Source organism: Contarinia nasturtii, unplaced genomic scaffold (assembly GCF_009176525.2).
Source record: "Contarinia nasturtii isolate CC-2019 unplaced genomic scaffold, AAFC_CNas_1.1 Cnas_scaffold_3175, whole genome shotgun sequence".
NCBI lineage: Eukaryota > Metazoa > Arthropoda > Insecta > Diptera > Cecidomyiidae > Contarinia > Contarinia nasturtii.
Genome location: NW_022200487.1, coordinates 693,665 through 717,697, shown reverse-complemented (window position 1 = coordinate 717,697; position 24,033 = coordinate 693,665). Strand labels below are relative to the sequence as shown.

The 24,033-nt window shown below is 31.5% G+C and overlaps 5 protein-coding genes across 5 annotated transcripts; 2 read left to right on the top strand and 3 right to left on the bottom strand.

The window, feature by feature from the left end:
- Positions 1-382: 382 nt before the first annotated feature.
- Positions 383-4,758, bottom strand: LOC116349939 (nuclear RNA export factor 2). Its single transcript, XM_031781608.1, has 11 exons — positions 4,119-4,758; positions 3,437-4,058; positions 3,296-3,368; positions 3,167-3,230; positions 2,971-3,041; positions 2,238-2,898; positions 1,951-2,153; positions 1,706-1,850; positions 1,401-1,639; positions 991-1,325; positions 383-895 (listed from the first exon to the last, which is right to left on the bottom strand). The coding sequence occupies exons 1-11, from the start codon at positions 4,612-4,614 to the stop codon at positions 799-801; spliced, it is 3,006 nt and encodes a 1,001-aa protein (XP_031637468.1). The 5' UTR covers positions 4,615-4,758; the 3' UTR covers positions 383-798.
- A 224-nt stretch (positions 4,759-4,982) lies between these two features.
- Positions 4,983-8,441, bottom strand: LOC116349842. The gene is made up of 14 exons (XM_031781443.1): positions 8,301-8,441; positions 7,762-7,971; positions 7,506-7,694; positions 7,061-7,424; positions 6,807-6,989; positions 6,538-6,704; positions 6,332-6,473; positions 6,024-6,268; positions 5,807-5,954; positions 5,619-5,736; positions 5,467-5,564; positions 5,278-5,400; positions 5,136-5,206; positions 4,983-5,048 (listed from the first exon to the last, which is right to left on the bottom strand). Exons 1-14 carry the CDS (start codon positions 8,439-8,441, stop codon positions 4,983-4,985), a joined length of 2,265 nt encoding a protein of 754 aa, XP_031637303.1.
- A 760-nt stretch (positions 8,442-9,201) lies between these two features.
- Positions 9,202-15,108, bottom strand: LOC116349881 (ubiquitin-conjugating enzyme E2 Q2). Its single transcript, XM_031781512.1, has 8 exons — positions 13,259-15,108; positions 11,797-11,913; positions 11,438-11,683; positions 11,280-11,354; positions 10,913-11,204; positions 10,648-10,799; positions 10,466-10,544; positions 9,202-10,373 (listed from the first exon to the last, which is right to left on the bottom strand). The coding sequence occupies exons 1-8, from the start codon at positions 13,418-13,420 to the stop codon at positions 10,342-10,344; spliced, it is 1,155 nt and encodes a 384-aa protein (XP_031637372.1). The 5' UTR covers positions 13,421-15,108; the 3' UTR covers positions 9,202-10,341.
- Positions 15,109-15,577: 469 nt separating this feature from the next.
- LOC116349872 (dynein light chain 1, cytoplasmic) lies at positions 15,578-18,188 on the top strand. The gene is made up of 3 exons (XM_031781498.1): positions 15,578-15,946; positions 16,278-16,411; positions 16,921-18,188. Exons 2-3 carry the CDS (start codon positions 16,304-16,306, stop codon positions 17,080-17,082), a joined length of 270 nt encoding a protein of 89 aa, XP_031637358.1. The 5' UTR covers positions 15,578-15,946; positions 16,278-16,303; the 3' UTR covers positions 17,083-18,188.
- Positions 18,189-20,606: 2,418 nt separating this feature from the next.
- LOC116349871 (alpha-tocopherol transfer protein-like) lies at positions 20,607-23,117 on the top strand. Its single transcript, XM_031781497.1, has 7 exons — positions 20,607-20,886; positions 21,685-21,841; positions 21,915-22,022; positions 22,088-22,232; positions 22,341-22,352; positions 22,468-22,608; positions 22,678-23,117. The coding sequence occupies exons 1-7, from the start codon at positions 20,766-20,768 to the stop codon at positions 22,891-22,893; spliced, it is 900 nt and encodes a 299-aa protein (XP_031637357.1). The 5' UTR covers positions 20,607-20,765; the 3' UTR covers positions 22,894-23,117.
- The last annotated feature ends 916 nt before the right edge of the window (positions 23,118-24,033 follow it).

Sequence of the window (24,033 nt, the reverse complement as noted above, 5' to 3'; positions counted from 1 at the left end):
TTCAAAATTCATTCCAGACGCGAGAACGTAAGATAGAGATTTAAATCTCTAATTAGAGAGAAATTGAAGAAGGTCATTCATTTTAAATAATTATTTACCTACAGAGAAACTACCCAATTGCTTATATGTTGAACGGGCGTAGTACTTTCTGACAACGTTTAATATCCGTTGTCGTGTGTTTCATGACTCATTGAGCTGAGAGTTGGGATTTTAAATTAGTCCATGTTTATGTTCATAGCAGATAAATATTTGTGCCATGCAATTTAACTGGAATCCTAAGAACAATATAATTAATTGAAAATAATCTATCGTTTCAGTAATTTTATGTTTTAAAAGAAAAAACATTTTTTACGAATTAATTTATTGATTCAATTCGATTTAGGGGTGGAGTGTTATAATAATAATCAATCACTAGGTAAACGTTTTTTTATAATCTAGAATCATGTGTTTCATTTCATGTTCATTACATTAGAATCCAGCTCTTGTTCTATGCCACCACAAAAAATGGAGAAATTTTCTCCTTTTGTATTTTCATACTTGCGCATTACAAATGTTTTCAATTAAATCAACAGGTCTTTAATCCTCCAACAAAATTATTAGCTTATGCTCCTTAAACATAGATGTCAATTTTAAGCTATTATATATCTAAAAAAACAACATCTGTAAATTTACAAATCTATTGTTGATTTCATTTTTTACCAAAAGATTTCTATCAATTACAGATGTAGTTTTTAGTGTCTAAATATCATGTTTTTTTTCTTATATATATACTTATTTGTATCAATTAATAAAATGTGTTCAACAAAATGCTTCAGGTGGAAAATGTTGTTCTTTAAGAAGATCTGTGAATGATTCCAGACTGGCACGAAAATCCCATTTCGCCAAAGCCAGCAGTCTGAAAAAAGAAATAAGTGTATACCATTTGAAAATGTCATAGATAAAGAATTGAAGATGGAAAAATTGAATATAGAAACTAAAATTGATAATTACTTTTTACACCACGTACTATTGAGCCCCGTCAATTCGTGATAAATTATTTCGAGTCCCAGTTTTTCTTCGTCTGTAACATCACTTGAGTTTGTTTCCAAAACGGGGGTTGGCCGGGACGTTTTGAATGAATTGTCCAATTGCTTTACTGATGGACGATAGTATAATAGAATATCGTTTAAAATTTGATATTCTTCACTGGCATGAAACATTCCCAATCCATCAGTCATTTTCGCAATTATGAATGTGCGTGAAAAGCCCAAAATCACTTCTTCATCATTCAATGTACTACCGGTCTCTTTGAAGAGGCCATTAATAGTGATTATGGCTTTGGTTGGCTATACAAAAATGATAAAGCATTACATTGATTTATAACATTTCACTGTTTCATCCAATTATTTTTGTTGGCTTACCGTGTAACCCGATAAATCAATTGTGAAAGAGGAGAAATCATGCTCGGTGGTGCCAAACACACCAAATAATGATGCAATCTGCTCTGGTCCTTGGAAAAGATTTTGTGCTGGATTACATGCCACAACACGTTTGAAATTTCGACACTTGTCGATTATTGGTGCCATTCTCTTGGCCAAACTATCCGCCATTCCCAGAGAATTTATGCTCATCGTTAAGACAGAGTTCGTATGGTATAAACCTTTTGAAAAAATAACCAAATATATTATTTAAAATATCTTTATCGGGATCTTGTTTCATTTCTTACCACGCAAAAGACGAACACGATTGGGAGCATCGAAACAGTTGAAGTAATGTAAAGTAAATTGTTCGACTAGGTCATATCCTTCCAGTGTACATAAAAAGTTCTGCTGAATCACCATAATTGGTGACTTTGAAACATCATGTCCATCCTGTTAAAAGGAAGATTTATTGTTTTTAAATGTGACTAATCTCTAGAGAGTAATGACCATTTCCAAAATATCACATTCAAAAGTCCACTTTTTTACTTACCAATTTCTCCAAATTCGGAATGATTTCTTTTACAGCTGTAATATAAGCAGAAGCATTCGGGAAATTTAAACAAAATGGATTTCCTTCCAACCACAATTCCTTTATTCCTTTTGGTATTGATTCGATTTGTTTGATATCTTCGATTTTATTGTTGCTCAAGTCAACTTCCTTAAGGCCCTTCAACCAAATAAGGCTATGCATTCCTAGTAGGTATGATATGGGATCGAAATAGATTATTTAAAAATTGATTATTTAAAAATTTCTCTTGATCTTGTTTTATTACTTACCTCGTGTGGATCGGAGACCATTATATGCTAGGTTGAGTTTTTCAACATTGTTTGTGTACCTTCGGCCGGCGTATGTAACTATTGTGCTTAGAGTGCGTGGAACACAAATTCTACAAATCATATTGGCAAATAGGTCTTTCTCCTCGAATCGATCAAGATTGAGCGCTTGATTCATAATATCGTAACTTGAATTAATGGCCGTATGAATCATTTTTATTGGATCCAAATTGTTATCTTTGATTTCAGCAACTTTCATGCGAAGGGTTATTGTTAAATTTTCACCGGTCGCCGTTTTCATACGTAACTTTTTATGGAACAGAACTTCCAGAGCTTCAAAGCAATCACGTACGAAAAATGAATCATGTTTCGAATCTGGCTGGTAGTAGCATGGATATAACTCGTTCGGAGCTATTGTTTCGAATAAAGTTTCAAGAAGGTCCATTTGCGAAACTTTTCCATTGTGATGAATTATCACTTGATGCCAATTTTTATCATGATTTTTATACGGGTCCATCTTTTTTATATCAAAAAGTAAATCTTGGGCGCTGAACACTTCTTTCGTGCTTTTCACTTCTATCGGCTTAATGATGTATTGGTCTTTTAGTAGCGGTAGGAGATGCAGTTGTTTTGATGTGCCATCAGTCCGAAGTACTTCGTTATCCTTAAAAATGCATATTCTTTATTAATTTGTGTGCTCATTTACATTTAAAGTATATTAGTACATTTTACTTACAAGTTTTTCCAATTCGGGAATCATTTCCATGATGTCTCTTTTGAAACCAATATTATCAGCCACTGGATTACCTAATAGGGATGACCATAAGAAATGAATGGAAAAAATTTAAATTAATCATAGTATAACAACTGAATGGAAAAAGAATCGAAGGAATGGATAAAAATTGTAGAGTAATCTACTATTCGATTTTTACCCCTCAAGCATAAATGGCGAATTTTCAAACGTTTCAATGTAACTAATTCGTGTACGGTTCGAATCTGCAATTCCAAAATATTTCATTGTAAAAAATGGAATTTAATATAAATCTTGAAATCTTACTCACGTTATTATCTCGTAGGTCAAGTAAATTTAGTGATACTTTTGTCATTTTGGAAAGAGGATCGAGAGTTCGAATGCTGTTAAAAGAAGAAAAAAAAGGTTATTTGGTTGTGTTATTTTCAGCTTCTTCGCTAACGAATCGTACCTGTTGTTTGTCAAACGAATTCCATTGACTTTGTCAAAGATTTTGTTGTTGGTTTGCAAATTATCTAGAGTGGTGAACAGCAGTTGTAGTGACATTTTATTGGCCAAATTGACGCAAATGTGTTTGAATTCAGTGTGCGTTGAAAAACGATCCAAATCGAGAACATTGGGCTCATTTTCACAAATAATCATGCGTTGCAGACAATCGTTGATGGCTTTCGTATACTTTTTCGACGGATAGATTTGACCTAGTTTGAATTGAGCAACTTGAAATTTGATTGTCAAATATACGATCAACTGATTTCCAAACGACAAACGGAGACTTTCGTGAAAGAGTTTTTCAATCGCAGTCCGACATAAGCGAATCAAGAAATAATCGGATAATTTGCTTTCGGTATATGCAATTGGGAAAAATTCCGATTCGCCAACCACTTCAAAAAGTTTTTCAAGCAGCTGCCTCTTCGAAAAACGACGTTCATGATGAATAACAATCATGTGCCAATAATCGCCACTTTGTATCAATTGTGTGTCAAAGTTAACGCAATTGTGATATTCTTTTGGATTGTTATTGGTAATTGCAATCTCTAGATCGGTGGTGGTCATCTTAAATAGTTTTATTTCATCTACAGAAGAAATAAGCTTAAAACTGAAATCATATGAAGAAGATTGCAATTTTGACTTACCGTGTGACGGAGCGTAGTAGCTGTCATCGATGGAAAAATCATCGCGATTCATTTGTACTGATTGACCGTTTAGTGACCGTTTATTATTTGAAGGCTTTGATGCTGCAGTTTTTGGTGGTGCTAATATTGTTGCTGCTGCTTCCACTTGTTTCCGAGGTTGAAGTTGTGCTTGTAGTTTTGGTGTCTGCTTTTCTACGGGTTTCAACTTAGTTACTGTTTTAACATTAGTTGCCGTATGAACTATGTAAGGAATTCTTGTGTCATGTGACACCACGAATGGTATATTCCAATATTTGGATATCGGAAATGCAGACTGATCGTATAAATTTTCGTAGACCTTCAGAATATATTTCTTAAACGTTGTACGACCAATCGTCTCAAATTGTTGTGGAACGGCATGCTCTGGGACCGGACAAACGACGTAAGCCTTTATTTTATTTCGATTGGCTTCAATTTCATCCGGACCAAATCGTTTTGGAAAATTAGATCGGTTCATAGAAATAGATTGATTTAAACGAAAGAAAAGAAGAAGAGAAATGATTAATAACTACAAAACAAACAGTTTGACATTTCAAAAGACACGAAGGCAATGTATTTTTGTTTTTCTTTAAAATCACGTTTCACAAGCGAAAAAGGAGAGAATGAAATGCTATACCGGAAAAAATATATATGCGGCATTAGCAAAATTCTGTTTATTTGTACGAAAGGCATTAGTTAGTGTTGACAGTTCAATAAAGAGTTGACAGTTCAGTTGTCGTTGTTATCCCTATCGGAATCTTTATCTCTAAAATGTACTTATTTTCAATTTAAAAAATATGTTTGCCCAAAATATTCTTTTTTTATTGATATTTATTCGAAAATATATTAAGTTATACACGGTTGACCAGCACAAATGCACATAATTGAATTGAGTTGATTTCTTTTTCTTGCCTGAAAAATTTCAATGATGAATGTAAAAACGTTCAAACACATTTTATTATGATCGAATTATTATTGGAATTTAAATGGAAAACTTACACGCAGCTGAAGCCAACGTTTTTGATTTGGTACAAACATTTCGGGTGGTAATAAAGTTTCCCCATCTGGATCTAAAATTAATAAATTAAAAGTGATTTTGAGATTGTTAATATATCGTTAATAAATCAGAAAATCCAACTACCGTCAGATTTTTGAGGCACTCTTGGTGAATGGCCAGTTTTTTCGCTCATCGGAATAATTTCAAATGGTTTGCGCAGTAAAATTTTTCCAACTCCTTCACATGTACGTAAGACTTCATGTTTGGCTAAAGTGTCAGAAAATCCAACTATCAAAATATTTGCTACACTCTCAGAAAATTCAACCATCTTACCTAAAATGTCAACATGTTCTGGTAAAACGTATTTGCAATTGATTATCCATTGGGAAACACCTTCAAAATCACGAAGCAAATTCAATGCACCTTCACGACTGCAAATAAAATGAGACTAATACAGATTGCAAGATAGGTAGATGTCTAAATACCTGAATTTAATTTTTTGTGTATAAATGTGATCAAGCCATGCTTCGCACATAATTCTTAAAATCAAATTAAGTATTTCCAATACATTCGTTGACCGAACTACTTTCAGATATACTTCATCTAAAAATCAATCACATTAATATCAGAAATCGAGTTAAAAAATAAATGAAAGAATTTTGCATTAACTCACCCAAAAAATGATTTACATATTCGTTGGCGTTCTCCTGAAGGACATCGCTCTGCCAAAATTGTGATTTCGGAAAACACAAACTGAGCGTTGCCAAACTTAGCATTTTACAAATAGATGCCAACACTTCGATGCATTCATCTGATGTGAGCTGCAAATTTATGAATAATTAAATTTATTTATTTTCTTTTTAGTATATCTGGGTGTATAACGAAAATACTTTTAGTTTGCAGATGTTAACTTTAACTTCTGATATGAGTTTTGCTCGAAGTGCAACGTTTACTTGAATTTCTACTTCAAATAAATCAGGCGACACAAGATCAGGTGTTCGAAGAACTTTTATTTGCTCCAAACATTGATTGATGTCATTGTGAACCACTTTGAAAAACATTTCCATTCCCCATTCGATACATAATGCCTTAGATTTTGCAGCCGCCCACAAGCGCATCGTATGAATTGAATGATCTATTTAATCAACAAAATTGGATTAAAAATATCCAATTTCCAACCGCTAAAAATAAACGTTACCAAGACGATGTAGCACTGCAATTTGCTCTACAATTGGAATTTCATTCGGAATAGTACTATGCTGATCACAATTATTACAGAATGTTGTTAATGTGTATAATAATTCGCTCCACAGGCGACCCGTTGTCGTGGTTCCTTCAGACTAAAAAAATAATATCAAGTAATTTTTTTGTACTTGGAAAATATTATTATACTATTGGACCTACCACAGTTTTTTTATTGTAAAATTCGTCACTTTCAAATTTATAATCAATTGGAAGACTAGATGCAACAAGTGCCAGACGAAATTGACTATCGTACGTTGTACAAGCAACATGTACAGTAAGAGTTTCGCCTAGACAGCGGAGTATGGATACGAGCGTTTCTGGAGCTTCTGCAATTGTGATTGTTAAAAAACATTGTTTTTTTTTAATTGAAATAATTTTTGATGAATTCCTATAATGAAATGAAGGAAACGTTTCCAAAAAAACTTTACCATCATATTGCATGCTTAGCAGCCAATCTCGCAAATGGCGCGCAGCAGCCACAGGCTCACAAGCAAGCGGTGCAACATGCCACCATAGAACTATATGTTCAAGGCTCGCTCCTACTTGTGTCCAGAGCGTTTGTGTTGCTTTATTTACATACTTCACTATTTCGGTTTGCGTTGGTTTCGTTTCTTAGGAATAAAATTGAATAAAATTGAATAAAATTGAATACCATTTTGCTATCTAAATTTTATGTTTTTACCGAAAATCGATGGACAGAATTGTAGGCATTTTAGTAAAATGAATGCAAAATAATTTTCTTCTGTTGACACCATTTTCTCCAAATGATCAATGTTTGCATCATTTTTTAAACTTTCTTCTGCAGATTGTGGAATCGATACCATTTTATCGAAAAATTCCATTGTTGGGTCTTGTGCGGCTGCTTTTTGTGTATCATTGGCACATAATGGCGATGCTCCGGATGACATATGTGATGTAAGTGCTTTCAATACTTCAATACTAGATGTATCTGATTCAGATTCATTGCCAGTTTCAACTTGGCACGAGACCAAAAGATTTGAAATTAACTGTAAACAACAATGCTCACTTCGATGGGAAGTTAAAGCCTAGAAAAGAAAGGAGTTATTCAAACAAAATTGCAGTTTTTGTAATAAGCCAAATAAGAAAATTAAGAAACAAAGATACACCTGTAAAATATCTTTGACATCAATGCGAGTGGGTGGCAAAAAAATGGTTGTATATGAAATGCTGCAGATTTGAGCGGCCCCATCGAAATTTTTCGTAAATTCAATGCACTTATTATGTACAGCGACCATACTCAATGCATCATCAATGAAACTATCTTGTTTTTGTGCGGCATGAAGTAGCAAATTTATCTGAAATGTATTGATACCCAAAGCTATGTTATAAAAAAACTAATTAAACCGTTTCTCGGTTTTGCACCTGGTTTCGTATAATAAATATCAATTGACGTTGTTTTTGTTGTAAGTTTCCGAGAATAATTGTCGCTTTTTGTGCAACTAGTTGATAGTATGGATTGCGATCAATTCGTTTATCTCCGGGTTTTTTCACATAAGCTTTCGTGACATGAGTTTGCAATGCATCACTTTTACGAAAGGCGCACAGTGTTAAGTTAGTTAATTCTCTCACGACCTGCAAAAAACAAAACACACAATGGAATAAACACCCAAATTGAAAAAGCCCAAATATCCTTGTCCTTGTTATTGTATGTTGATTTGATTTTGTTGCGCGAACGTTACTAGGTGATGTGGAAGTTTATTTACAGTCTACCTTTCAAAGCAAATCTAATCGAAACTGAATACACGGCTCAAGGATGAAGGATGTGTAACATATGAATATATGAATGTCACAAATCAATCGAACTCTCGACATACCAATGAAAATCGAATTCAAGATCCAAATTGATTTTGTTTTTTGTTGTTGTTTTTTTTTTGTGAAAATGGTATGAAAATTCTTCTTACGTGTAAGTCCGGAATTTCGAAGCAAATTTCTTTTAAGTAACGATTCGTTAGCCACTTAAATGTGAGTGAAGCTCTGCTCATGTCGTAAAAAAGATGATATGAACCTTGTAAATCTTTTGGAAGCCATTTGGGGAAACTCATCTTTGTCAATAGCAGCTTATGAAAGCTCACAAAAAGTAAAACTATATGGTATGCTCAAAAAATCTATTCTGTAGCACACGCTACAGTGTCTGTGTCTGATGAATGACTAAAACGGCAATCGATTTCGGAAACGTAATATTTAACTCACTTTTAAGTGTCAATAGTTTGGTTTCTAATAGCAACTGGTTTGCGAACTGTGATTTTAAATGCGGTTATTAAGCCAGGAGAACATTATGAAAGAAGACAGAGAATGGAAAATGCGATAGTTGTTTTTTTTTTTGAAGTTCATTCATGAAAATTTCACTTTATTTTTGTAGTGTTTATGTGAGCCTCTGCAATAACCTTGATCCAATTTACAGTGTAGAATCCGGCATATTGACATCATGCATCGTTGCGGTTAAGATGGCAATGATAATAATCATCTGTCGCTAAACAAATTTGTTGAATTTAAATTCACAGCTGAAATAAAACTTTCAATTTTTTTGTTCATATAATTTTCATTTATTATTTATTTATTCACAGTCAATGTTTAAATTGTTGTTATGTTAAAGATTTCTTCACTTGATTGGTTTATTATTTTTTCTGTTGCTCCTTACGTTTTGTGTTGTTATCTAGTTTGGCTATGCGGCCAGTATCTTTCTGCACACATCATTGATTTAACAAGTATTGTATTTGTTGTGTGTGTGTGTGTTTTCCAAAAATCGATATCCAATTTTGGAAGTTAATATCTAATGAAAATATGATTTTTCCTTACACATTATAGTTTTTGTATAGACACATAGATAAGGTGTCTATTATAAGTTTTTTTTTTGTTTTTAATGAAGAAAATGTGTGGTTCCATGACATCTGTACCTACTCACAAATACATTCTTAAGCGGTAATAAACCTTCGGCCCTAATTTACATTAGTATGGAGCTTCTATATCCATTGATTATTACAAATTATTTGCCGAGTTATACAAAATAAATTGAACTAATTTTGTTAAAGGCGCAACGGATTTCAATAGCTGAAAATCATCGATGCTAAATAAAAAATAACTATACCGCTTAATATTTAAGGAGAAGCTTGTGTGTGATTGCTTGAATGAAAGAATTGAAAATGTAGCATGGACTATTTTAAAGATGTACATTTGTTCAATGTTTATTTTAAATGTTGATCATTTCCCATGACCTTCATTCTAAACAATCTCGGTCATTTAAAATTGAGTTAATTGTGACATTTTCAAATACCGAAATTAAAATCAACACTCACTTCGATTAATTATTTACTGTGAATGTTAGATTCAATATAGACAGTTTTGAATCGATAGCAGACAAAGGCAATTAAAACAAATTTTTAAATTTACTCACTTTCACTTTTTTCCACCAATAAATCTATCATTTAGCGTTATTTTTTTCTCAGAACTTTATTTTTTTTTTACTAAAAATTAATATAATTTTTAATCGCAACTTCTGGTTCGTCTAAAATACATCTGCTTTCATTTTTTAGTGTTATGTACATCATATTGTTTTTTTTTTTTTATTGAAAGAATGTGTGTTCTTGCCTTATTTTTGCATTTTTTAAATAATATCTGCCTGATATATATTTGTGTGTAGTATGATTTTGTTTCATTTGGGTATATTCTTTGTGTTAGTTTTTTGAATGCTTGGCCTATTTCACAAGTGTTTTCTTTGTTCTAATAGTTCTGGAATTGTAATATGTGTTTACCTGGTGTATGTATGTATTTTAATGCATTTTTCATGAAGAGGAAGTGTTTATTATCATTTATGCTGGTTTTTGGTGTGTCGATAAATTTATTTTTGGGGTGGTTTCCTTTTTTCAATCGGATACAGTTCTCGGAAATAATAAAGAGGAAGTGGACAATAGAACATAACAAAGAAAAGATATTGAATGGTAATATTCAGCCATCTTCTTTTGGTGGTGTGAACCATCCTGCCAAAATGAATAAAAACATAAAAAAAATCGCATATTAATTTCAAGTCCAACATTCATAAAGCATACAAGTAACTTGCAACGTGACTCACCATTTTTCTCGTGTATTTGCACTAAACTTTTGAAACTTTGTTGTGCTCTAGCCAAACTATATTGACCTTGTGAGAGAACCTAAAATAAAGAAGTTAAAAAGTTTGAATGATTGAAGTACTCTAATGCGATTGCCATAGAAATTGGCTTTGAGATTTTCTTTTAAATTTATGGTGTTTCTCACCTTAGTCTGTGAACCAAACAAAATGCGTGCCTTTCCTTTGACTAGAGTAGCCGCAATTTGCATTATCACCGCTTCAACAGTGTAAGCTGAACTCCATCCTTGTTTTGTCAGCAATTCCATACAAATTGCTCCACCCAGCAAAACATAACCACCTATCCAACGAGATAAAATTTACGTTTAAAAGATAAATCAAATATTAAACCATTAAAAATGTGCACTAGTTCCAAATTCATTTGATGATAATTAAAAAAAAAAATCAACACACCTGAAATGATTGGATAAACTACACGAACAAATGGTGGTTCAAAAGGGTATGTTTCCTTGAACATAATATTCAAGAGGATACTGTCTTTGCCTTCTTTCTCCTTCAACTGAACTAAATCATTGTAAAGTGGACTGTCCGGATCGACGGAACGTAAACGAATGTTCCATTCATATATCGAATCATTGACCAATTCAATGGAATACATGTTATTTTTAAACGATTCCGAACGGTAAATATCACGTAATTCTTTCATAAGGCGATCCGTCGCTTGTACTGATCCCGATACAGATCCCTAAAATTAGATGATAAAAAACAAAATATAGTATTATTGACATTCAACCATTGTAAATGTTTATTTTTTTCGTACCTTCAAATAGTCTTGGCGTTGACTTTGACGAAGTCTTTCTAAAGTGGCTAAATGTTCCATGTCCATTTCATCTTTCTGTAAAAAAAAATGAACAAAACTTAATTTCCTTTTCATAAAAATGGAAAATATTCATGTTTTGGCATCAGCATCAGCAATACCTTGTTAGCATTGCGTCCATCGTCCATTTCCAGAGACAAATCTTCATCAACTTCACTTTCTGGCTCCGATTCAAGGGTTGCATCTTCAATTTCTTCAGCATCGCTGTCCTCAACAGCTGCTTGTTCGCACTGTTGCTGTACGGTTGCTTTGAAAAATTCGGCATTTGGCGGTAACAGTAGAGTATCCAATTCACTTAGCAATGGAACATTATGCAAACGGCACAGTTCACGTATCAAAATGTTTACCTGTTACATACATATAAACACACAAACATTTAAAATGAATTCATCAATATTTAGAAATTGAAAACTTATCTTTAAGTAAATGTACCAAATGGAAGATTTCTTTTCATACTCACTTGATTCAAAACATGATTATTTTGACCTTCCGTTGTGCTTAAAATTTGAACAGCATTCGTAATGCTTGTTTCTTCACTTTCGGCAAACCATACTGGTGGTGTCGATGGATATGTCTCCTGTTTGAATAGGCAATTTTTTTTCGTTAAATTATTTTCTAGAACATAGCTTAGGAATGTAAAAAGGTCCAAGAATCAGTTTGGGACTTGAAAAGATAAATTTTATTGCAACACAACATTTCCATATATAAAAATATATAGATATGCTACACATCAATAAAATTTCTTTGTCAAGTTATATATTCATAAATGCTTTCTTATCATATTTGTCTATTGATCACAATTAGCTGAAAAAAAATAGCAGAGGTAAAGAACTAGGTAAAAATTTCAGGTACAAAAACAACAAAAACAACGAAAATTATGTTTCCGACTACATTGTGTCGAATAAATGGTATACTCTCTTTTGACTATTCAAAATTTCTAAAGTAAACAAAAGGAGAAAATGGTTGTTGCTGTTGTTGAGTTGGGGAATGTGCACTTCTTATTCTTTTTAAACATCTGCATATGATCAACACATTGGGTATAAAACATTAATGTTTATTACTTTAGAATTGACATAAACATACACATTTCTTAGTATCATTAACTGTTTGAAGTGAATATTTAATATTTTGTGACGAAAATGCTGAGACATTTTTTTGAAAGTGAACACGTAATCATTTTGGGAAAAAGTGCAAAAGTGTTTTTGGCAATGGAAAAACTATTCGGTCTATACTGAAAAGAAAGACATTGAAAAGAACAACAGCATCGTTGTTGTCGTCATCGTCACATATGATAACAAACACATGAATTCAGTTTGAATACACAAAATGAATGTTCGATTTGTAAGGTCGCATATAACAACGCCATAAAACCTATACATGATCGTTGAAGCTAAATAACCATTTAACGCTCACTTGTTTTTTTTTTCTTTTTTCCCCTTACGTCTCTATATCTCTATCTCAATCGTTCTCAACTTGGAACGTGCTGTGTGTATTTCAAGTTATTCGCAACTATAAATGCATGCACTAGACAATTTCGGCAATCTACGCGTCAGTATCTTTTCACTTTTGGAGAAATATATGTATCAAAAATGCACACACATATGTATGCATACAAGCTCTGAATACATACAAGCAAAGAAGAAACACACACGGACAAACCAAACAAGAGAGTAAAAAATTGTGAGAGCAAAATGACTGATAAATAAAGACACAATGGAACAGAGAGAAAGATGTTTTGTATAGATGATGACTGTGAAAAATGCATCGGCATCGTTGCCAAGAGAAATGCAAGAAGTGCGGAGAAAAGGATCGGAATAATGCTACAGTTTCCAAAGTTGCTTTGTATCCCAAATAAACAAAAAAAAAAGAGAAGCAATATATGACTGAAAAAAAAAATGTAAAATGAAAAGCAATATAATTACAGTGATGTTTGCATGGATGTCGTAGTTTTTGCCATTTTTTCCGATAAATCGACAGGTTAGCTCATCAACACTGGCATGTAAAATTCGAAAACGTTCGTGGTTTTTTGTGAATGTTCGTTCTAGCGTTTTTATCTCCAGTTTCAATGTGTTGAGGCATGCCATTTCGCCGTTTTGTCTTCGTAGTGTCGCACCAAATGTAGTTTTTCACTGTTGTTGTTGCTTTTTATAGATTCTTTTTTCTGCGATTTGCCGCTGGTTTTTTTCGTTGATTATATATGCGCTGTTTTTTTTTTTTTTTGTTGTTATAGTTTATGATCTTTTTATTTTCAATTTATTTTCGTTTCGGTTGCAATTTTTGTTATGATTTCAAAAATGCGTCGGAGTGTTACTTGCAGTGTGCGTATTTGTAAGTTCATCCAATGTTTGTATGTATTTATATCAAATTGAATTGGTCCGCTTCGATTGAGTCCGCTTCGATTAACTCGATTTATATATATATATATACATATAATTTTTTTTGGTGAGAGAGTCGGTACACGGTACTTATGCACAAACGCAACAACGAATACAAGAGACGAATATGCGTTGCTTCTACTATGTACACACTCTGTAACGATGTGAATGTCCGTCGTCGTTTTCGTCGTGGTTGGTGTTGATGTTTCAGACGATGTCTACAGCAGCACTTTATCTATGTATACGTGTAAAGTGAATAATATCCACAGCACTAATACTCAATACACGCACACATACTATACACGAAAGTATCTTTTTCTTATTTACTTTATGTTCCACCTTCACTGTTCGTACATTTTCTATACTAAATATATTATCATATATAATTTTTTCTTTCTTTTTTCTTCTTGTGTATGTTAAACTTTTATTATTTTTATTTGTTTCTGAATTTTTATTTATTTTTTTTATTTTTATGCATAATCGATAGCACAAAAAATGTTATAAATGCACTACATTTTTACATTAAATTTTTAATGGAGTGAAAAATAGTTTTTGTTCATTGAATAGAATTTTGGGAATTGGTGGTTGTTCACAGATACAAACACATGTATATCATCACTCAGACAGACATAGAGAGAGCGAGAACAAAGCGAATCCAATTTTGGCCATCAATTAATCACTTCTTCTTTAAGTGCGTATGTATTTGCTGCCCTTTTCCATCTATTCTCTTATGTTCCAAATCGAAATTGCGACTTGAACATTTTCATATTCTCAACCTTTTGATATTCACACTTATTCACACAAACAATTTTGTGAATATTCTTTAAATGCTTTGAAATTAGTTTTTGTAGTAAGAGAAAAAAATGTCTTATTTCCGTATTAGTAGTTGGCTGACGCGAGTATTTGGGGCACCCCGAATTCGATGGTGACGAACCAACAAACTACGATTTCCATGCAAAAACTGATTTTATTTTCACGTCGTCGTCGTCGTAGTCGTTTTTTCTTCGTGCGTTGAATTCTCTTTTTATGGACGAAATATGATTATTCAATATGCTGGCTATTTCTTTGTTATGCAAACTCTTTTTTTTCTGTTCATTTTCAATAAACTTTACACGGTCGCACTGTAATGTTGAACCTCGTTGCTTGTTTAGTATTATGAGCACTCTATTCCTTTTGAATTTAATTCTGGTACTGTGTATTTTTTTTTCTTTACTATATCTTTTCTTCCTCCTTCATTTCACTTTGTTGTGTATTATAAGAGTGTCGCAAATGCGAGAGCTGCGTTCATACGTTCAAACAAACCAATTGTGTTAAACACTGTGTATGCGTATCCGAGACTGACAAAAGTACAAAAAAACCTCAATAGCTTTAAGCAATACACAACAAGCACAAACCATACTTCGACTATCCATGGGATTTTGACAGTTCGAGCGTATGTAATGCGAATTCAGGTTAAGGCAATAAAATCAGGACACCACCAGAGGTCACTGCACATCATACGATTTATTTCAAAAGTCGTTTCACAAATGTATAATATTCCAAATACTTTTATTTATTTTTTATCATATTTCTTTTTCGAAAAAAAGTATATCAATAATTTAAATAATATTAATTGGTGCATGAATTATAATTTGTATTTCACTAAAATCATCGCTGTCACAATTGTCCGTCACCTGTTATTATTTTTATTGGCGCATACGTAAAACAAAGTCGAAAATTAAGTTGGGCATTGAACGAACTCATTTCGCGCCAATTCGTAATGTGACAGAGGTGTATCTGGCAGAAGACTTCTGCGATGGCCAATCAGCGTTCAGATACCGATAATATTTTTGCTCACATTTTGATGAACGACAGTGAAAAAGCCAACTAGTAGGCGAAGTACCGTACAAACACGCAACCATATACATGTAATACAAAAACCATTTGCACTGCAAGAAACAGATTGTTTTTTTTACTTCGTTGAGACCGCACTTTCTCAAATCAATTTCTTGGATAAATCAAAGACTAACGAAAAGATAAAGTGAAAAAAATCGCTTGATTTATTTTGTTATCAAATCTGGTGCATAAAATTTAAGTGTATTTTCCCTCAACGAAGTGTGCTGTTTTCGTAAAACGACAAATCGACAAAAAAAAAACAGCAAAATCAACTAGTCAATTTCAATTTTAAACGATTCAAACGAATTTTAGTCTCAAACATTGAATAAGTTTCTAGAACAATTTAATTTTAATTTATTGGTAAGTTTTTTATTGAATTGGATGGATTTTGTGGACACGTTACATGCAAAAATGTGACCGCTTTCGCTTTTTTTCTACATTAAATTGCATTTTTCGCGTTTATATTTGCCATTCATTCTACATGCAAATTGATTTACAACCAAAAATATAGAAAATTGAACTTCTAATTAAAGTGCAATAAAATTTATGCACTTGTACTCGAATAGACAGTTGCATTTTTTTTAGCGCGCTTTCAAATATTCCGATTGCATCATTGATGTCAAAGTTTTATTTCGGGATTGTTTAACAACTGTTTTCGTTTTCTATTTTTTCATCTGATATGCACAAAAAGGGAAATTGTACACATAAGCCGCCAAGATGTCTGAACGTAAGGCAGTTATTAAAAATGCTGACATGAGCGAAGAAATGCAACAAGATGCCGTAGATTGTGCGACTCAAGCATTAGAAAAATACAATATCGAGAAGGTGAGTCAAAAACAGAGAAACATATAATTCGCATAGTTACTCTTGAAATGTTAATTCAATTTGGCAACACGTGTTCGACCATACATATGCGTTTACATAAATATGCAACCAATATACAGTCAATTCCTTGCTGTATTCTTTCCTAGATCAAAAAGTATACTTCTTCATTGCATTATGTTTTTCATTGGTGAAAATTGATCGCAATAAAATACTACTTGCTGCAATCTTAAGTACCTTTAAATATATTTATCTCATGAGCATGTGTATAATAAAAATAAATCATGTAAATAAATTCTGTTTATTCATTGATAATACTTAATCCATTATTGTGAGATAATTACAGTGACCATCATATTCACCATTTTGGTTTTTGCTGACATCAAACGATATTATAAATTCACATTTTAAGCCCTTATAAAGAAATTGATTTGCATATGTGTATTTCATTTTCAAATCAAAATATCTAGTTTAATTTTATATGTGTATTTCTTTTTTTTATCCATGTATAGGATATTGCAGCCTACATAAAGAAGGAGTTTGACAAAAAATACAATCCAACTTGGCACTGTATCGTCGGCCGGAATTTCGGATCATATGTAACACATGAGACGCGTCACTTCATTTACTTTTATTTGGGTCAAGTGGCTATTCTGTTATTCAAAAGCGGTTAAAGCATCGAATCATACATGGCAGCGTAGAGATCAGCTTAATGTAGAGATTAACAACAACTATACACCTTTGAACAACTACAACAAAAACCGCAACAATAAAAATGCGCAATTGGTCTTTTCCTTTATAGTTGGAATATATTTTATGCATTTAATCATTTTTCTTCAGTGTAAAGAAATTTTCCATTTTCTTTTTCCATTTCAATGTGGCAATTTCTGTAAAAGACATACCATTTAACAAAATCCTTTGATGTTATTTCGTAAGGCTCAAAAAGAAATACGAAAATCGATTAGCATAATTAATTATTTAACATCTCTTTATCGTAATCAGCTGATTAAGAAAAAAAAACTGCAAATTAATAACAAAAGTATTAAAACCAATCAATTCAAAAACAACAAAAAGACCAAGCGATTAATAAAAAAAAACTTAATTTAACTAATTTTAATTAAAAAAGAAAATAATATCTGAACGAAAAAATCCGTTTAACCTAATACAAAATGTTCGAAACATTTTCTTTCTTGATGAGGAATAAACAAAATTGAAAAAAACTATGAAATTTTGTAAAAATCAAATACAATTACATTTTAAAAACAAATCCAGGGGAATATCCACACGTCTGTACCTTGCATTCACGCTGCAAACATCAGCTTGAACTATTTCATTCCCCTTCAAAGATCTTTTAAATTAAAGAGAGAGAATAAAACTCAAGCCATAAAACATTTTTTCCATTACTTGTTTGAACCATTGTCTATTGTAAAATCAGCCGATTTCGATGTTGACTTAACATTTTGTGCTTAAAAAACAAAAAATCATATTTTCTAAGTTGAAAAACAATTTGATATGGCAATTTTCACATGTGATAAAAACTTGATAAATTGTCTGACTGGTGGTGACTATCTATCATTTAAAAAAAAAGAAACTGTCTATTTGAGATAAATGTAATATTGATCAGCCTTTTAGATGTCATTTTATCTATAGCATAAAACTAATTCTCTCATGTTTGTCGATATTTAATGGATCATTACAATGTAACTTTATTGTGAACAAAATAGCAATTCAGCCATCCAACCATAATGAAGATTAAACAACAACAACTTTTACTTGAAAATACATCGCTAACATTGATTGTATGTCGTGCTCTGGACATACATGCTTGTCTTTGATTTGGGACCGATAATTTTCTGATGAATTTAAATTACTGTATAAAATACTGTGCACTTAGCAAAATTCATTTACAAATCTTTACTATCAACATTTTTTTAGAAAAAATTGAAAATACCCAAAGACCACTTTCAAAATGAAAGGAGTTGGTGAAAAAGTGAGTCTAATGTCAAATTTAAATATGCATTTTAATGCGAGTAAAAGAGACAACCATATAGATTTCACCAACTCTTTTAAATGTATGAGTTAAATTCATTTATTTTCTCTTTGATGGAAAAATAATTTAATGTTTTTCAATTTTGAAACAAATTTTTGTGGATCTTTGATTAGATTCCAGATATACTAAATATACATGTCAATTATTTGCAATCAGAAGTGATGAAAATTCCCTTTTTGTTTTAATTGACAATAATTTGTTGTGAACTTCACGACAAATAATGAATTAACGCTGATTCATTTTATTTATTTTTTTCCATAACCAGCCATGTTCTGAATTTATAAATTTTCAATTGTCAACTACATAAAAATTTGGAAAAACTTTATACTTTCTAAATGTTCTATTTGGATATTATTATTATATTGTTCTAATAATGTAATTCCGATGTAACAACAAACAAAATTTTGATACCCCACTTTCCCAAAGATCAAATTTTAATGTAACTCGCTCAAATAAGGACAACAAGATAGCGTATTTATTTTTGGGGTGGACTCAACATTTAACTAATTTACTAATTGATATACATTCACATATTTAATTGTAATAAACAGCATTTCAAAAAAAAAAAAAAATGTGAAAAATAAACGGAGAAATATTCTCCAAATCGCGATCAATGAGCGTATATACTTTTGGCATGTATTCACTATTCAGTTTTTGATGACTTTTGACGACTTGCAAAAAACAAAGATTCTTCCAACTTAAGTTGTGGTATCTTACTTCGTTTTGTTATCTGGGCCGGTATTCTAATGTCACTTTCCGATCAATTTGTTCGGAATTATTCCGAAAAACATATTTCTATATCAAATTACCAAGAAAACAGCGAAAACACCGTTCTACTCTTTTTCCAAGAGTCTTTGGAATAAAAATGATTCGAAAAAAGACATTTTTACCGAAATTGTCGATTTTATAATTCATTTTCATTTTCATTTTAATTTTATATCTGAAAAAATAATTATTTTCAAAACAAATTTATAGTTGCAATAATAAAGAGAATAATAATACTTTGGACTTGTGTAAAAATTGTGGTCATATCTTGTCGAAATTCAAATTTCAATACTGTTGATAATCGTGAAACGATGATCATTGCACTAAAACACAAAAGTTTTCGTTCCAGTACGCCAGCTTATAACAGTCATTTTTAACTCGAATACAATAAAATAAGTATAATTACAAACAAAACACGAACAAAAAAATACGAATCGTATAAATGACCTTGTATTGTACAAGAAAAAGCATTCAATATATGTACTGTAAATCAAGAATGGAAAAATGAAATAAAAGTATAATTATAAAAAGTGGGAAAGAGAAAAAGAGCGACTAAGCAATTACATCGTCGTCATTGTTAGAAAGATCGGTGTGATTTTCCAGTTTGCCTTTTATTTTTTTGAGCATAATTTGATTGATACAAATGAACGTTGAATTCTTTTATCATCGAATTCAAAAAAATGCAAAGAGATCAAGGAATTTCAATTCAATTACAAGCAATTATTATACTTTTTTTTTGACGTTGAAATGAATTCAGTCATAAAGTCTGTGATGCGTGTGCAAAAGAAATGTTTGTGTGTTCTTTTCCATAACTTATGTTTCGCAACGTTGATTTCTTGAAGCACAAAATTTTGTGAGGAATTTTATTTCGTTTGGAAACAGTTGCGCATAAACCGTTAAAATTAAAAAAATGTTCCTCATAAAAACAGTTAAGCTATAGCTCAATAAAAGACTTTCCACTTGCCGCTTTTTATATAACAACGGAAATCAAATTTCTAATTCCATGTGCTCTTTTTGAGCACCTTATTTCAAACAAACAATTTTCACATAATATATCGTTGACATGCGATCAATAAGCTATATTCAATTGCATGTATTTCTACATTTCACGGTGGTGACGGTATTTTCTCTTTCTCGCCAATTATAGACTGTGTGTGTGTGTATGTTTGATCATGTGCAACGGCCAATAGTATGACTGAAATTGAACACACCGGCACCGGCACTACCGCATCATAACTTTTTTTTATTCGACTGATCCATATGGCTACATCAATTTTTTCATCGTTGCATGTTTGCGGTTCACTTTACTCGTTTATATCCACCATTTATTTTTTCATTCGTGTGTTAAACAATGGTGTTCACGCGAAATTACTGCGATGAGTACAACATTATTCGCACATTCAACAAGTTACTGTTGAGCTGTTCAGACTTGTTTATAAATCTTTTAAAACTTGAAGTGACTGAATTTTGTCTGAATTATTTCGAAGCAATTATTAAGCAGTTTTTTTTCTGAAGTAGTAATAAAGAAGAGAAATTGTAACGATGAGTTTGAAACTTGCTTGTTGTGAAGATCAATACAAAAAATTTCCACAGCTGGACCGCGATGAAGTGTTGAAATTGCAAGATTGGCACGAAAAGCAGCCACATCTTCCAAATATTACAGGTATTGTACATATATATTTACCTGTACAGGTGACAAAACTTCAAGAACAATTAACGTGAAATTTACGTATTGCTTTATTAAAGCCAAAAAATTAGTAGTAGAATATTTTTTGCATTTAAGTTCATCAGCCCACATTTTTGTATTTATTCTCTAACCTGAATCTGAACTCCAATATTCCACACATAAGAAGTGCTAAACCTGTTACATAAAACGATTCAGAAGCTCATCTGCTCTTTAAACTTTCATCTTTCGAAAGAAGATGAAACAAGAAATAAGAAACAAAAACAGCGTTTAATTTATGCAAGATGTGAATAAATATAGTCGACTGTTCAATGTCATAAGTCTATCGTTTCATTTTAAAGCATGACCAAAAAGCATTCAACTTATTTATACAAATATACAAATATTTTAGTGTGAATTCTTTTGACAAATAGTTCTTTCAAAAAGAAGAAAAATCAATATTGTAAATGAGAAAAAAGCTATTGTGTTTGATTACAGTGATCGAATCGGCGAGATTCGTTATTTAATTAATAAATTATTTTAATTCGATTGCGTCAATTATAATATCGCCTCTCGACACGTTTATTTAAGTTTGTTCAATGAATTAACCGTGAAGTAGCATCATATATTCCATATGGAATAGTATAACAATTTAATTGCACACTCGCTAGATACAAAGTTGATAGAGGGGATCATTTGAAATTTGATTCTTAATCAAAATAACAAATATCTGTGGGATATAAATTATTTTCATTGAAGATTAAAATGTAAAAAAAGATTTTTATTGTTTATTCACAGAATTGGACGCTATAATTTTTCTACATGCATGCAATTATAGTGTTGAAAAGGCAAAGATATGTATGGATACTTACTACACTATTCGAACCCATTGTCCTGAGTTCTTCGGTCAACGTGATGTTAATGGTCACGATATTACGGCTCAAATGAATATTTTGTAAAATATTTGATTCTTGTTTTTACTAACACATTAATTAAATTTATTTTCACACTTTTTCTTCGTATTTTAGAGCAGTAGCACCACTTGAGGGCCTCACGCATGAAGGCTATCGCGCCATTTTATGTAAATTAACGGATTTCGATGCATCTAAATATAATTATGTTGATTCAGCCAAATTGTGAGTTTGGTCTTGAAAGTTCTTTCTTTTGAAAACGGAATACTTTAGTTTTTTATTTTGTGAAGATTTTCAATGGTAGCCGATTTACTGTTGGCCCAAGATGGAATTGCTGAAGGGCATGCGATTATCATCGATATGGAAGGATCTACCCTATCTCATTTAGCTAAAGTGAACATTTTGGCCATGAAAAAGTTCATGTTTTACATTCAGGTATATAAATCAAAATTTTCATTATTTTAATTTATTTTTTCTTGTAATTTCGTTTTTTCTCTTTATTATTGGTTTGGTTTTCGAAACATCAATTATGCCTCGGAACAGGAAGCATTGCCGGTTTGTATTGATTTGAGTATACAATTTATAAGGTTTTTTAAAGTAGAAATTATACCAATGCACAACGCTTAGAGATGTCTGGTTTCGATTTTGCTTATTTTTTCTTTCATTACAGGTTCGTTTGAGAGCATTTCATTTTATAAACACAGTCCCATTCATGGATAAAGTATTGGCTCTAATGAAACCCTTTATGAAGAAGGAACTTTTAGATGCGATGCATTTGCATTCATCATTGGATACATTTGTAGATAAGCATGTAAGTTTGATAATATATGAAAATAGGCTTCTTTACGTGAACAATTTGGAAAATTTTGTATTTACTTAGGTACCTAAGATGATATTGCCTAGTGAATATGGTGGTTCTGCTGGAACACTCAAAGAATTTACGGAAAAAACATACAAAGAATTACGAGCCAATCCCGAATTTTTTGTAAATGAGGAAAAAAATAGAGTCGACGAAAAGTTGCGTCCAGGAAAACCAAAAACTGAAAGTGACCTATTCGGAACCGATGGCAATTTCAAGCAATTGCAATTCGATTAAAGTGTGAAATTTACATACATTCTCATATTTGAAGCAATTGTAATATTGTTCTACCAAAACTTCTATTCACCGTCACCATATGATATTTAAAACACGAATATTTTGCACCATTTTTTTTGTTTGTTTTTGGCGGTTAAAAAGTATTTAATGGAATTAAATTCCTTCTAAGGGTTAATTTAAAGTTCAATAAAAAATATTTTAATTAAGAAAGCAGACAAACACAATTCGAAAAGAATTTCTTTCTTTTTTAATTTCATACATAATGCAATAAAATGATTTAAAAAATGCGATAAATAATATGATTGAAAAGTCATGCATTGCGACTGTCTTCATTATTATGGTTCCGGAAAATGCTCTGATTCGCATGACTTCCATTGCATGCATACAAATATAGTAGTACTAAACTTTTATTTTTATTACTTGGTACCATAAATCAGCAGAAGGTAATTGTAGTGATTTTCGGTTGTGGGAAAAACCATTCGAAATCATTATATATAGATTTTTGTTTTGTTTTGTTTAATTTTTTAGTATTGGGGAAAGTTGTGTTTCAAAGGAAATGACTTCAATTGTTTCAAACAAGAGATATGACCTTTGAAAATATTTATTTACCTATTTTCGTGAACTCAATTTTGCCTCTTTATCAAATTTTTTTATTATGGACCATTTTTTATGTTACAAACCATTTTCAAATTTTCGTTAAAATTTTACACTTTATTTTTAAATCTTGATAAATATAATAATATAGATTTATACGTCATGATTATTACGAAAATTATAAATAGTTTTTGAATGGAAAGTTTAATAAAGTAATTTTGGAACAGCTCATGAGCCAAATTTACTCATCTCCATTGAAATATAGCAATAATGGAGACGCCCTATTATTTTCAAATAAAAAGAGCAAACTTTGCCGCAAAGTATATTGAATTCATGTATTTTTGTAGACATTGTAAAAAGAAATTTAATTTCTTTACTTTCAGTTTTTAATTTTTAATAATTTGGGAATTACCCCTTTACAAATTGAGAGAAATATTCTTTCCTTGAATTAATTATTATTGTGAAGACCTTTTTTTAGCTCTTCACTTTCTGAAATGGGAGAAAATATTAAATTTTGCTAGGGTTTTTGTTGGCGAAAAGAAGAAT

What these genes read in the sequence shown, in the direction of transcription:
- LOC116349939 (XM_031781608.1), bottom strand. Translation starts at nt 4,614, where the DNA reads ATGAACCGATCTAATTTTCCAAAACGATTTGGTCCGGATGAAATTGAA. An exon ending in ATTCGTTTGACAAACAACAG is followed by an intron (nt 3,369 to 3,436) that starts GTACGATTCGTT and finishes TTCTTTTAACAG; the next exon opens with CATTCGAACTCTCGATCCTC. An exon ending in TTCCGAATTTGGAGAAATTG is followed by an intron (nt 1,851 to 1,950) that starts GTAAGTAAAAAA and finishes TCCTTTTAACAG; the next exon opens with GATGGACATGATGTTTCAAA.
- LOC116349842 (XM_031781443.1), bottom strand. Translation starts at nt 8,441, where the DNA reads ATGAGTTTCCCCAAATGGCTTCCAAAAGATTTACAAGGTTCATATCAT. An exon ending in GCTAAGCATGCAATATGATG is followed by an intron (nt 6,705 to 6,806) that starts GTAAAGTTTTTT and finishes TCACAATTGCAG; the next exon opens with AAGCTCCAGAAACGCTCGTA. An exon ending in AGAACATGTTGACATTTTAG is followed by an intron (nt 5,401 to 5,466) that starts GTAAGATGGTTG and finishes CTGACACTTTAG; the next exon opens with CCAAACATGAAGTCTTACGT.
- LOC116349881 (XM_031781512.1), bottom strand. Translation starts at nt 13,420, where the DNA reads ATGGCATGCCTCAACACATTGAAACTGGAGATAAAAACGCTAGAACGA. An exon ending in AACGCCAAGACTATTTGAAG is followed by an intron (nt 11,205 to 11,279) that starts GTACGAAAAAAA and finishes ATCTAATTTTAG; the next exon opens with GGATCTGTATCGGGATCAGT. An exon ending in GCAAATACACGAGAAAAATG is followed by an intron (nt 10,374 to 10,465) that starts GTGAGTCACGTT and finishes TCATTTTGGCAG; the next exon opens with GATGGTTCACACCACCAAAA.
- LOC116349872 (XM_031781498.1), top strand. Translation starts at nt 16,304, where the DNA reads ATGTCTGAACGTAAGGCAGTTATTAAAAATGCTGACATGAGCGAAGAA. An exon ending in AAAAATACAATATCGAGAAG is followed by an intron (nt 16,412 to 16,920) that starts GTGAGTCAAAAA and finishes ATCCATGTATAG; the next exon opens with GATATTGCAGCCTACATAAA.
- LOC116349871 (XM_031781497.1), top strand. Translation starts at nt 20,766, where the DNA reads ATGAGTTTGAAACTTGCTTGTTGTGAAGATCAATACAAAAAATTTCCA. An exon ending in ACATCTTCCAAATATTACAG is followed by an intron (nt 20,887 to 21,684) that starts GTATTGTACATA and finishes GTTTATTCACAG; the next exon opens with AATTGGACGCTATAATTTTT. An exon ending in ACGGCTCAAATGAATATTTT is followed by an intron (nt 21,842 to 21,914) that starts GTAAAATATTTG and finishes TTCGTATTTTAG; the next exon opens with AGCAGTAGCACCACTTGAGG.